Source organism: Mus caroli, unplaced genomic scaffold (assembly GCF_978045245.1).
Source record: "Mus caroli unplaced genomic scaffold, Mus_caroli_1 scaffold_4, whole genome shotgun sequence".
Lineage (NCBI taxonomy): Eukaryota > Metazoa > Chordata > Mammalia > Rodentia > Muridae > Mus > Mus caroli.
Window position 1 is genome coordinate 65,018,904 of NW_028227259.1, and position 14,399 is coordinate 65,033,302.

The 14,399-nt window shown below is 37.6% G+C and overlaps 1 protein-coding gene across 4 annotated transcripts in view; it reads right to left on the reverse strand.

The window, feature by feature from the left end:
- Nucleotides 1–2,360: 2,360 nt before the first annotated feature.
- The window catches only part of Arap2 (ArfGAP with RhoGAP domain, ankyrin repeat and PH domain 2), a 166,028-nt gene continuing 153,989 nt past the window's right edge, over nucleotides 2,361–14,399 (reverse strand). For all 4 annotated transcript variants that reach the window (XM_085836702.1, XM_029477281.2, XM_021162421.3 and 1 more), the window contains 3 exons: nucleotides 11,467–11,530; nucleotides 6,000–6,134; nucleotides 2,361–4,580 (listed from right to left, as the gene is read on the reverse strand). In XM_085836702.1, coding sequence (XP_085692828.1) covers nucleotides 4,194–4,580; nucleotides 6,000–6,134; nucleotides 11,467–11,530 — 586 coding nt within the window. In that variant the 3' untranslated portion in view covers nucleotides 2,361–4,193. The remainder of the gene's footprint in view (nucleotides 4,581–5,999; nucleotides 6,135–11,466; nucleotides 11,531–14,399) is intronic.

The window sequence follows — 14,399 nt, forward strand, 5'->3', positions numbered from 1 at the left end:
TTTTTATATGACAATAGAGTAGCTGGGGAAAAAAATCATTGAGTAAAAGGATTGGTTAAAACTTTTTCAGGCATACTGGTTATTTCAGTTAAAACCTGTGGAATATAAATAATTCTTTCTTCAGGGTAGTCACTTGTAGAAAGTGTGGGGAGATACATATTTGGTTGTGGCATATTTGTAAATTTGGTTTATGCTTTTCTGCACCTCTGCCTCTCCAGGGTGACATCTTACTGTGTGATAGTGATCTTAGCTTTGGCATCACAAAGCTTATCAGTAATGAGACTGGAAAGTCAAGAGCTTAGTCATTTATATCTCCCTAGAGGAGGGACCTTTTTCATGAAAAAAAAAAATCTGTTTATTTGAAAAAAAGCTTCCTACCATAGAGATCAGTGTATTATGTTAGTTTGGGGACACCAACTAGTTGGAAACTTGTATCTGTATAGAATGTATATATTCTAGTTCCTACTTTAACCACTTTTAAACTAAAAAAATCATGTGTCTACAGGACAGAACATAGGTGTTGAAGTATTTCCTTTGTAGTGGAAGAGATTAGTGATATATTGGCTTTATACATATCACCTTATCACTAATCTCACTTTTATGCATTTTAATGTTTATTATATATACGTATACAACTATGTATACATATGCACGTATATTATAAATATGCACGTATCATTTTAAGCATGTTAATTTCTTGAAGCAGGTGCCCTAGAGATAAAATAAGACTCCTCCCTTTACAGCAGTTTCAGATAAATCTGCTTGATCTGCAGCTTGATCTGCTTTTTTCTCAGCTAACGCTTGGACCTTCAGGATGTGATGGCATTCCTGTGGTGCCTGCCATGAGAGGATACAGAGTCTGTCCCTCGTGAGCTGAATGACTGCCACTTAAATTTTCTCTCTTAGGTCTCTGCAATGGACAACAACTAGAATAGCTGGATTGGAAAGGACAAAAGAGAGAGAGAGAGAGAGAGAGAGAGAGAGAGAGAGAGAGAGAGAGAGAGAGAGAGAGAGAGAGAGAGAGAGAGAGAGAGAGAAGAGTTGGAAACATATTGGAGTTATCAGTGGAGTAGGTACGGGAGGAAGACACTTTGGTCCTCTGCTGGGCATGAATCCTTTCTATCTCTTTGTATGACGTAATGGCCTCCTGGTGTACTTCTCAAGACCAGAGTTGAGCTCACTCTCCTCGTGTTCTGTTAAAATATCTCTTGAAAGGACTTACCTTAAAATCACTTTTTTAAGATTTTGACGGTTAAGGCTAAATGTGATGTTACAAAAACTCAACCCATGCACTTTGGAAATTGTGTTCATTAGCATGCTTTTTAGCATAGAAGGAAAACTTCTAGAAGTAGTTTGAAACCTAAAAATATATTTCTAGATAAAAGGGGAACTAGAAAATAACATTGATTGATCCTCTTTCTATGTTATTTACCTATCTGCCTAATATATTTGACCCATAATGTATGTCTGTGTACACATGATTTTTGTAAGCATACAATAGTAATCACAAAATAATTATTTAAAAAGTAGTTATACCTCACCAAATATATTTTAATAATTTTAAAATATTAACTTGGAAAAGTTACTGAAATTTGACCTTCTACATATAGTCCAGGTAGAGAAGGTGAGGACAACATAGTTATGAACACTTTGAAAATTTGCATTTGTTAAACCAAAATAACTACATCTTAAAAAGATGTACTTTAGTAATCTGTAGGACTCATTAGTGTGTGGTTTCCAATTAGAGATAAATATAGCTGCACGTGATGGCAAAATGTTCACATTTTAAGCCTAAGTCTCACTTCTCTTGAGTGATGTGTCTTGGTGGAAATTCTGATAAGCTGTTATAAGCTAGTGAGAGTGTTACTCATCTTTGTTAACATGTTAATTAGATGTTAAATAGCAACCTCCATTCCCAAAGCATCCCCTTCCGCAAAATGCAATTTTTGAGTACTTTAGAATTATCATTTGTCTTATGTGCAATGTAAATCAGCAGCTGATCTGTACGCCAGTCAAGAGCTTTGCCTTCACAGCTCCTGCTTGGAGTTCTCAGTGCCATTTTGATGAACCGTCAGGCAATGTCTAGACATCAGGTAGTTCTAGATTATAGCTGATAACTGACTTTAGAAGAATAGAAATGAAAGGAAGTGTACTAGGCCCTTTCAGGATATATCTGCAAGTAATCAGGCTTTAAAGTTAAAAAACATTTATGTTGATGTGTTTTTAAAATGATGGAAGACAGAAGTATGTATCACACTCAATGTGTAAAAGAGAAAAAAAAACAGAATAAAGTACTTGATTCATTTCACCATAATGAATTTAAATTTCTGAAAGTAATAGAGACAAGAGGCATATTTGACAGGACTTGTAAAACTATTTTAATTGTTACTCAAAATATGTGAGATGTAACCATTAGCCCTTATGTTACAATTGAAAAATGGAGACAATTGTTTATGAAAAAAAGAGAAACAGATGGGAGCAGTTTTTACAGTCAACTCTCAGGAGGAATTCCAGAAAGGTATGCCAAAGCACATGACACATTCTCAACAAGGCCAATAACATCAGCTCCATACGACTCTTTACAGCATAAAAATATAAATATGATTACATATTAGAAACAAGTTTACTAAAAATTAAGCTTTTCTTCCTTCAAAACACAATATCTTGCTTTGAAGGAAGCATCTTCGGTAGTGCCACCAACTCCTAAAACTGTCCTGCAGTTTTACTTATTATTTCCATTACAATTTATTTGGATGTAAAGAATAAATTCCACCGACTCCTGGTAAACTCTGCTATCTTTAACAAATACATGGGGTTAGCATATCTGAGTGAAGTCAGTCCTAGTAATTCATAGCGTGGTGCCTTCCTGTGAATAAGTGAAACAAAGGCTTGAACTCATTGACCAGACATGTCATAAGTAGGAAAAATACACTGAAGAGGACAAAGAAATGTTGAGAATAAAGATCACCTATATGACTTCCAGTTGTAAGAGTCACCAAACCAACTTGACTTGGAAGCAATCTATAAAAAGTGCCATCTTTAACATGAACTATTATAAGCTAATGTAGTCTGAGTTATGAAAATTGTCAAATCTGTTCCCAATCATTGTGTGGCAACAAAAATGCAGGGCTCTGTCATTTCTACAGGTAGAAAGAAAAAGTTAAATGGAATGTGAACTGCCTGCCGGCAAACGTGTTGTATAAGTAGCCACAGATTGCCTACTTCCAACAGTTACTGACAGTGCAGAAGTAAACATCATGTTACATTAAGAAATGAAACAAAAAAATAGAACAACAACAACAACAACAAAAGAGCAAAAGACCCCATTGTGATAAATTTTATTCGTACCAAAAATAAGGTTTGGAGCCCTAAAGAACTGCCTGCATACAGCAACAGTGCAAATGATATCCGTGCTGGGCCCATGCACACACTCTTCAGTGCAGAATAAGTTCCTCTGAGCAGACACTGACAAAAAGTTGCACTGATGTAGTGAATATGCCCTGGGGCTTATCTACTCACACCATAAATGGCAGCAGCCAGTGCCATTACTAACATAGGCCAGATCAATATTTTTGTTTCATTCAAGACACTGAGAATTTTTTTTTAACAAGTAGGATCTCCTTAAAAAGGTTTGTTTCTTGGTGAATTAGGCCACCTCCATGGGTAGTGGAATGTTTTTCATTTCTTGCCTCTCTTCCCAATGTTTGTCAAGCAGCCACTGTAATATTGTTCCCTTTTGGAACTCACTTCCCTTTCTTCTCCCTAAGACGGACCCTATATTAACCTAAAAACACAAAACAACTTAATTTACAAGCCTCTCAAAGTGCAAATTATGATACAATTTCATAAGATTCATATACACATAGCATTTTATACAATAAAGTACAGATTTCTGCTCATAAATTAACCCACTTACACATCTACTTTCAAAGAGCTGGCCACTTTAAGTGACTCAAAGACTTATTAAAGTTAATACAATTGAACTTTACAAGTTTCCAAACCAAAATAAAGTTGATCTTACACTTAACCACATATATACATATTTTAAAATGCTCTTTTGATGCTTAGGTATAGACAAACAAATTGCTTAAATACAGACAAATTTATCGAGATATAGAAACTCAAGAATTACAGCTTGATTTCTGTTCTGCACATGTTGTATACAATGTTAAAAAAATAACTTGTGCAATGATTTATTTTACTTCTTTCTGTAACGTCTGTTCATCTGGTAGCTCTTTATGAAGGGGCCGTGACCTCTGGAGAACCACACTGAGTTCCTCGATGACCTTTGATGGCAGCTTATGATCTGCGTCTAAGGTAGCTTTGCTGTTTCTTTCCTCTGTCTTCTTCAGTGTCTTTGGACCTTTATAGGCCTTTGGCAGGCCATGTGGGCCCTCTGCCTCGGTGTCTTCCAGGCAGTTGAAACTGCGATGTTTTCTGGCACGATTTCGAAGTTTCTCATCTTTGTGCTCCAAGCAGTGGGCTATGAGGGAGGCTCGGTCTTTTAAGCTGGAGTCTGTAAAGTCTCGAGTATCTTGCTTTTCACTCAGCTGCAGCCTTTCAAGCTCTGCTCTTGCCATCTACAAGTACAGGAAAACAAGTAAACAGTATTTGAGACACTTGATATTTAGAGAACACACTGAGCCAATCTAGTGCTTTTTGGTTCTAACGTTCATTGTATTTCTAAAATGGAGGCTCTAATTTTACTTTGCCTTAAGCAATATTCAGGTGATTTATTTATTTTTTTATAACACTTTATATTTTAATTATATAATTTTTTAAACTTAAATATATTTTGATTATATTCTTCCTCCCCCCTAAATTTATCCAGATAGTCTCTTCTCTACACACCCAATTTTAAGTTCTTTTAAAAAAAAAAATCCACCCCCCCAAACAATATAACAACATGCCCAAAACCTAAGAAACAAAATACATCACCCCAAAACAAAATAACCCAGCAGCAAACTACAAAATAGTTTACATAAACAAACCAAAAAAATCAAAGACAAAAACTGTGGAGTCCTTTATTTAGTGGTCAACTATGTCTCAACATGAGATCTGCCCTGGAGTGGTTGATTTTACCAGTGCAGTTCCACTGGAGAAAATTAATTTTCCCTTTCCCAGCAGGTATAAATGACAGTTCCACGGATACCCAATTAATTAAAAAAATTAATTAAAAAAATAAAAAGAAAAACAGAGACAAACAATGTGTGCATGGTAGAGGTACTTTGGATTTACAAAGAATGATTCCAACATCTTAGCCAAAATTAAATTCCAAAGAATATATCTTTATCTATATCTGTATCTATATCTATAATCTATATTACCCGTTACATAGGTTGTTTTTTGTTTGTTTGTTGTGTTTGATTTTGTCCTTGAGAAACCTAGTTAAGGTACTATACTATGCCAAAGGTCACTCCCAAAGGGAGTAGAGTAGGTTCTTTCTCAAGAGACCTTATTTCATGTCAAGACTGACATTATTTATGTTCTTCTGATCCACACGATGATAAAGAAAAGTTGCTTTTCTAAAAAATGTCAAATAATTCATATAGAAATTCAGAAATTGACTTGTGATGTCTCTAAAATACCCCAGCTTTCCAAGTCTGGATTGTGATTATTACACTAGACCTGGGCGTCTGTGACAGGACCTGGGTAACCTTTTTTGCTCTATATTCACTTAAAGGATGTTATAAGTGATCTTATGAAATTGACTCGGGACTGGCTTTGCAACCAGAGTTCCTAGATTAATATGTTAAATTGCTTGGCAACTTTAGAGTTTGCACATGGTGTCAGGTATATGTACCTAGTGGCTAATGGTATTAAAGCAAGTGGCAGAGGGTACTGACACCATTTTCTTCATGTAGTATGGACATTATTGAGTTTCGCAAAGTGATTGCTGCTATGCACCAGAAGCCAATGATGTAATTAGTACACCCAGCCATGTTAAGCCACAGGGAAATACCAGAGGCTACAACAAGAACCACAAAATTATAACCAACCTCAATATTCTTCCGGGCCTGGGTCGCATTTCTCTCATGTTGGATAGGAATTAGAGGTAAACCTCCAATCTTGGGATTTTTGGTTATTGAACGTTTTCGTTCCTTTCCGGCTGGCGGCCATATATCATTCTCATGCTGTGGAAACACAATTTAGTGCCATTGGTGTGTGATTTCATTATGTACCACACCCCCATAGCCATGCCAAATAATCTACTTTCTGTGAGAATCCCATTTGTAATTACTTCGACATTGACTCTGGCAGACACATGGCTCCGGGATGTGAAACACTTAAGTGAACTGAGCTTTGAGGTCTCAGTTCAATTTCTAAGTTTCAAACACTTGCCTTCTGTACCACTCATCAAAGCAAATGGTAGAAAATATTGGAGGGAAATAGTAAGTCTCTTGTAACACAAAACAAAATGTAGTTGTCTTTATTTTCTAGGCTCTGTAATCAAAGTAGCTAACCGCTTATTTCTTGCCCACATCAAAGGTGATTTCACATCTTTTAATGTGAGAATAATTTGGTCTTATATATCCCAATACTGACCTAAGGCATGACTAGCTGAAAACTTAGCCTTATTTCATGACCTTTAAAAAAAAAATGTTACTTTTTCATCTAGTTGAATTTCAAAGAAGTGTTACCCTTTAACACACACATTTATAGTGACAAAAACAGAGAGAATGGTAAATTTGTCCTCAAATTATTGACTGTGAATTCTAGTCCACCAAACCATCATAGTCATGCCCAGAGAAAACTTAACTTTGCTATGGGATATATGTATCCACAGGTAAAAATGTAAGCTCTTGAGTGTTTAGTCCTTGAGCTACACAGATTAGCATTTTAAAAGAAGAGAAAGGCAAATTGATTTCCAGACAGCGATGTATTAAATCAATGAATAAATCATAAAATAACCCACTGAGTAGCAAACTAAAATGAGTTTACAGATGTCTGATGGAATAAAACAAAATGGTAACTAATGTGACTAAAACCTCACTCTTAATTTTGCTCAAATTTTAAAGCTTGTCGACATATTGTTATCTGTAGTTAGGATTTTAACATATTGTCATACAGCAAATAACTTATTCCTACAAGTATTTACTCTGCCCATTATACTGTACTGCTAATTGATAATGATGGATACACACTGTCTTAACCAATATACCTATACCTCATTTAATCCACACACATCCTACAGTAAAAGTCCAATTATTGTCAGATTTGATATTTGTGCATATCAAATATCCCTTAAAATTATGGTAGCATTAACCTCAATTCATAAAAACTAATCATAATAGATTACATAATATTTAACCATTGAAAAAGTTTTACTCTTATGCCATGGTCCCGGACACAGTTAAATACCTTTGATGCTATATAATTGGGATATTGCAACAATAAAGCTGAGAGAAAACAGAGAAGGCCCTCAGTAATTTTGTAAATTAGGCTTTGAAATTCCAGAGGTATAGGAGATATGCTTTATAAGAGAGTAGGGAGGGCAAGAGTTTCCAGGTTTAAGTGAATTTTGTCATTTAACATCCGTAAGCTGTTGGTAAAAAGACTTCAGAATTTCATAACGGAGACCATTATGCTGGGAGGAGACTATACTCTAATCACTGTGATCAATCTCCAACTTTGCCTCTCACTTTCTTACCTAGCTCTCTCCATTCACCCTGCTTACTTCATTTCACTGACTGTGGATATTCTTTTGACTCTTGACCCTTGAAGCAATTCACAGCCATTATTTTTGTAAGTTTCCCTTTTTCCCTCTCCTTCAGACCCCGGCTTAGATCTCATTGTAAATTAGGAAATCCACTTAGAATTATTGTCAAGAAATATGCTGCTTCTCCTTCTATTACATTTATTTCTTCTAAGCTCAGCTCTTCATAGTAATTTGACCTTTTTGATGGTACCTGCTATTTGATGCAGTACAAATACACAGGATTGTTCTAGATTACTTTCATGTTAAAGTTAACCTTAAACTTGTAGTGATTAGCAAATACTGCCCTAGGGAAACTGGACTCTTCATTACATGCATATTATTTTTCACTTTCTCTTCCACCTTGACACCTCTATCAGCTTTTCCTGTATCACAAGGGCTAACCTCACTGATTTAATTTAAAAATATCATTAATACTTAAATATGTGACTTTCCATTGAAAGATATACTAGTTTCTCTACATTGGTAGCCATGCTATTTCTTTTCTTTGCAGTCAGCAATTGTTCTGATTGCAAGTAACCTTTAATTGTCCAGTAGGCCAGTATATCATTGCCCTGTCGTCAATCAACTGAGGAAAAATGTCTGTCCCACCCTCTCTGATGTATAATGGCTTTGAACAATTATGAGTAACAGTGCTCCCTTGTGTCTAGTCATGGCCTATATGATTCTTCTAGCTCCTAGATTATCTCTGTCAGCATATATGTAAAAATATATAGTATCCAATCTTTGAGTCAAACCAGTTGGGACAACCAGATCTCTGTTGGCCTCATATCTCTAACTAATCACATCAGACACAAACTCATTACTTCTAGCTGTGTTTGCTACTGTTGTTCCTTCCTACAGCTTCTATTTGTTGGTGTTTTGGGTTTTCTTCTTTTATCAAGTTGGCTTGATCTCCAATGTATGGAGCAGCCTCGTGGTTACTAAAGAGTTCTATGTTTTCCTCCCTATTTTCGTTTTGTTTTTGGGAGGAGTGGTTGTTTGTTTGACTACTCCATTCTCTTTTACAGATTTTAATGCAATCCAAAACCCAGCTTGCCCCATATACATATTTCAACCCCAAACTGTTGCCTGCATTTTTAAAGCACGTTTTATAAGTCAATGTGTTCATTTGTATCCCTCACAGATAGCTCAACTTCCATTTGATCTGAACCAAACTCTTTCTTCTACATCTCTGGGAACATTCTGTAAAATCACCAGTTAAGTAGATCCTAAAACTTAGGTTTTTTAATTTAAAGGAAAAAAAAAAAAACGGAGGGGAAAAACCCACAACAAACACACACTGAAAACAGCTTATCCACAAAAGACACACCTTTTCTTGGGTTTAATTATACCCTCAAGCTTCATATAAGTGTTAAATTTGCACTTACTTAAAAATATGCACCTATTATAAAATCATTATTGCAAATGTAGCAAAATTATGACGTTCAGATTACAATGTACTAAGTCAGTACTTGAAGACGGAGCTACTCTGCCTCACCTTGAGATACTCAGTGAGCTTGGTAGAAGGCAGACAGACCTCACCATAGACATAGGGCAGCAAGAAGCCAATATCATAGACATGGCACCTTACAGACAGTATTTAATTTTAATATAAGGATGGCACCTCAGAAAACAGAAAAGTAGCTTCAGATGTATGCTTCAGAAAGAAATTTATTGCAAATGAAAATAAAAAAAAAAATCAATGAATCCTACATCAACTGGAAGAAATGAAAGTTTTGTCTTAAACAAACATAAAAAGTAGGATTTGTCTTTGGTTTCTATTACTTCTATCAAGCTAAACAGCCCATGAATTAAAAAAAATAATAAATTTATGTAAAAAATTCTCCTCCTCAATCTTTATGTTTTACATATTGTCCCCACTTAAGCCTGGGCAGATACTTCTCCCACAGAGCTGTTCCTCTGTATCTACCTGGAGACTGTATAGTCTCAAAAAATGTTTTTCAAACTCCAAACACTGCAGTGTTCTCCCTTGCTTTAAGCTCACAGCAGGGTTCACACACCTTCCTTTTCTCATAGCGTACCTCAGAGAGAGCTTGAGGAGACGTGTGAGATGAATTGATTGTGGTGACACCTCACATCTTGGAGCTGCTGGTCCCATCTATAGGACAACACCCTTAAATATTGGAAACATCCAATTCCTTTGACACAGACCTTGGCTCTCCTCTCAGCTCTTCTGAAACCCATCCCCTGATCACCACTCTGCCCCATGCCCTTCCTTACCTCATTGCTCCACCTCCCATCCCAGTTGTTACATTTGCTTCACCTTACCACACTATCTATTGCAGGTCTGGTCTAAGTACCTACTTAATTGAGTCACCGTTTTCATATTTTGGAAACAGTAAGTACATGTTTTGGAAAGCACAATAGGCTCCATGAGGCAGATATACGTGTGAGCCAAATAAGAGTCATCCTTACTGAATTTACATTATTGCAGAAAAGGCACAGACAAAACAACTAATTACACATATGTTTTTAATTAGTGCTACAATGGAGAAGTCCCATTCATTCCCTGACTGTCAACATCAAGGTCTATTGACTCCAATTATGGAAACAAAAGCATCAGTTTAATTGTGCTGTAAACAGATACTGTAACAGCTTTTGTCTATACGCTTCCAACTTTACACAAAACACTGTGCATTTAGAGTTCCAGCTTTTAAGTACAGGACAAATATCTGAGATTTCAAATGGAAGAAATGATGAAAAAATTAAGCACATATCTGCCTCCCCCACAAATGCAAGGCAGTGGATAAGATGAGAAAGTGAGAGAGCTGAGAAAGGGGCATGTTTATCAATCACTGGAAAAGTTAATAAGTTAAATAACAGAGAAATGTTTTTCAAAAGAAGAAGAGGAGGATGAGGTGGAAGAGGAAGTGGAGGAGGAGGTAGTAGTGGTAACAGTGGAAGAAGAAGAGGAAGAAGAGGGAGAGGGAGGAGGAGGAAGAGGAGGAAGAAGAAGAGGAGGAAGAGGAGGAGGAAGAGAAGGAAGAGAACAAGAAGAGGAAGAGGAGGAGGAGGAAGATGATGATTTGAGAATGAGTTAACTTTGTTGTAAGAATCGCAAAAGAATCTGAATAGTTAAAGTGACGATGTTAGCCATGATTTCCAATGCTCTGTGAGAAGTGGTCTTACAGATTAGCTAGAAAAGGTGGAGAAGGGAATCCATTAAATTAATTGGCCTCTTTAAGCCTTTGCCAAAAGGAAAGTGGAAGACCAGTGTGAAGCTGAGTGTCGTGTGAGTCTCGGTGAGCTCTGCGAGCTCTGCACCACTTTAATGCACAGGTTCAAGCAAATCCAGGCTCTGCTCTGTGTCCTAGTGCATAAAAACGCTGGATTCTTATGCAGCATTTACCATACAACAGATGTCAAAGAAATGTTCTTTCCTAATCTTTCTTCGGCAGTGGCAGAGGAGGAAGGATGAGAGAGAAGGCAGAGTGTAAGCTTCTGTATGCGGCTCTTCCTACCATTGTGAAAGTGGTGAGGGCTCTCCCACAGCTAAGATCTGAATCAGTACATTCTTCCTAAGCGGGCCACTGGGCTGCCAGGAACAAGAAGCCTGGCCAGGCAATAGTTTCTCAAAGAGCAATGGAAAAAGTCTGGATTTTTGTATATATAAAAAGAATACATGCGAGTGAAACTGTGCCAACCATGTACATCAAAAACAAACCTTACAGTGAAAATTCTAAGAACACCCGCATTTCCTTTAAACACAACGTCCAATAGATTAGAGATCATCACAGATGTCATACCTGAGCAATGAAGATACTGGCCATCCACTCCATCTGGGCTTGTAAACTGTCACAACACAGGTGCCTACAAAACAAGGTTCATGTGATAAGGTTTATATGAAAACAAGGTTTATATGATATGACAAGTTTAAAAGACCACTGGTCTTCCACATTGTGGTTAGAAATTTAATAGAAATATCTCTGAACTCTTCCAAACTTGTGGTTTAATGAAATCAAACTCAGCCTATGTCAGCAGAAGCGGTGTCAGCCTTCTGGGGAGTAAACATCAAATTGGCATGCTGCACAATGATCAGCAATATTTTCTGAAGAGCAGAGTCCGTGTCATTTGGTGTTTTTCAGGCACGTGGCAGTAAAACATCTTTTCTCCCGACAGTCTGAGTGGAACATATGTCTGCATTCATTGAGTGGCAGTTTTTTTTTTTTTTAAAGGCTTAAACATGGTCTCATCTGATAAATATCACTATATATCTGTTGGCACTCACTCAGTAATGGTTTACTAAAACCCTAAATAGAGCAGCTCTTGCTCTCACGATTTGCGCAGTACATTAGGGAAGGTGGCCATGCAAACAAGTACATTGCACAGTAGGAGAAAGAAAGAGGCAGGCTGCAGAAAACACAAAAACAGCAGATGCTGATCCGGGAGTCTGGAGAGGGTGAGAGGAGGTTGCTCTCTAAAGAGGTAGAGTTTTTTTTTTTTTCTTCTTGTGGTTACAAGAAAATAATGAACATTTCAATAAAACTTAATTCTTCACATTCCCAGACTTATAAATAGAAAATAAGATCACAATTTACTTGAAAAAAAAAGGAAAAATGACATTTCTAAAACTTGTTATGTTTTTCATTAGTTTTCACCATCATTTTTCATCACCAGGCAAAGGTGAAATCATCCATGCCTGCATACTCTAAACAAACAGCAATTAATAACAACTGTAGGTGAGTGTGTCCTCTGAGGTTACGGTGGTGTGAACGAATGATACTTGATTTTGCTGGTTCATCTGGAGCTGATGGAGGTCAGGAGGAAGGGAGCAGCATGTATCATGGAAGAATGGTCCTAGAACCACCTTGTGTAACTCACTGGTAGACAAGAAGCAGCAAATCAAAGTCTCATGCCTGCTCTATCCTTAAGTACGAAAGAAAACTGGAAAGAAATGAAGCTGACCAAGGTAGCAAGCCTGCAAGCCTTTCAGTGCGGGATTCACAGTAAGGTTTTAAAGCAGAAAAGAAATGTGGTCATGGGAGGAAAGTCAGTCGTGTTTGGGGTGAGAGCACAGGAGAAATCCAAAGCAGAATCAGAAAAATGGAAAGGACAAAGAGACTCCCCATATACTCAATAGGTCAAGAAGCCCTGGGCTCCAGCATTGGTGTGAAGAAGGGATGAGAAAGTATCTAACCTAATGCAACCTGAGAACTGGTTAGACAGGAGGTCAGTGGGAATCGGACTTTCAGTGCAATCTGGGAGGCAGGCAGGAGAAGGGATACAGTGGGGAAAGTATATGGAGAAAACAGATTTAAAATCAGGATATGGATTTATTTATTTAATTTTTTAAGTTTCATCGTAGACAGTCATTATTTTAAATAAACAAACAAGCCCTTAATTTTTTCCTACTTATCTCCTAAAAACTGGATTCCACTGCGGTGGAGAGCTTTTGGGGGCGCTTGATGGGGATTTGACATCAGGCCAGGCAGGAGGAAGAAATAAAAGCAAGGCGGGAATCTGATTTGGGGCTAGGGCTCAGGAAATAGGCTCAGGTTAAGAATATTTACATTTGAGTTACTGCAAAGCTCAGTGGGCTCAGCTGAGGCAGGTGTGGTGTGGTGTGGTGTTCCTTTTGTCCTGGTCATCCCAATTAGCCCTTAGAAAGGTGTCTATAGGATCTTGTTTATTGCCTTGACCCAGAACTGATCTTATTATTTTGCATGTACTTAAAGTGGTATAAAAGCAGACTGGAAACAAATAAACCCAAACCCACATCAGCCACACAACTGGCTGGGGTCAGGTTACAGTGTTGTCTCACTACCTTTTTCTTTTCTTTTTTTTTTTTAATTTATTTTTTATTAGGTATTTTCCTCGTTTACATTTTTAATGCTATCCCAAAAGTCTCCCATACCCACCCCCCCCAATCCCCTACCCACCCACTCCCCCTTTTTGGCCCTGGGGTTCCCCTGTACTGGGGCATATAAAGTTTGCAAGTCCAATGGGCCTCTCTTTGCAGTGATGGCCAACTAGGCCATCTTTTGATACATATGCAGCTAGAGTCAAGAGCTCTGGGGTACTGGTTAGTTCATATTGTTGTTCCACCTATAGGGTTGCAGTTCCCTTTAGCTCCTTGGGTAATTTCTCTAGCTCCTCCATTGGGTGCCATGTGATCCAGCCAATAGCTGACTGTGATCCTCCACTTCTGTGTTTGCTAGGCCCCTGCATATTCTCACAAGAGAGAGCTATATCTGGGTCCTTTCAGCAAAATCTTGCTAGTGTATGCAATGGTGTCAGCGTTTGGAAGCTGATTATGGGATGGATCCCTAGATATGGCAATCACTAGATGGTCCATCCTTTTGTCACAGCTCCAAATTTTGTCTCTGTAACTCTTTCCATGGGTGTTTTGTTCCCAATTCTAAGAAGGGGCAAAGTGTCCACACTTTGGTCTTCGTTCTTCTTGAATTTCATGCGTTTAGCAAATTGTATCTTATATCTTGGGTATCCTAAGTTTCTGGGCTAATATCCACTTATCAGTGAGTATATGTTGTGTGAGTTCCTTTGTGATTGGGTTACCTCACTCAGGATGATGCCCTCCAGGTCCATCCATTTGGCTAGGAATTTCATAAATTCATTTTTTTAATAGCTGAGTAGTACTCCATTGTGTAAATGTACCACAATTTCTGTATCCATTCCTCTGTTGAGGGGCATCTGGGTTCTTTCCAGCTTCTGGCTATTA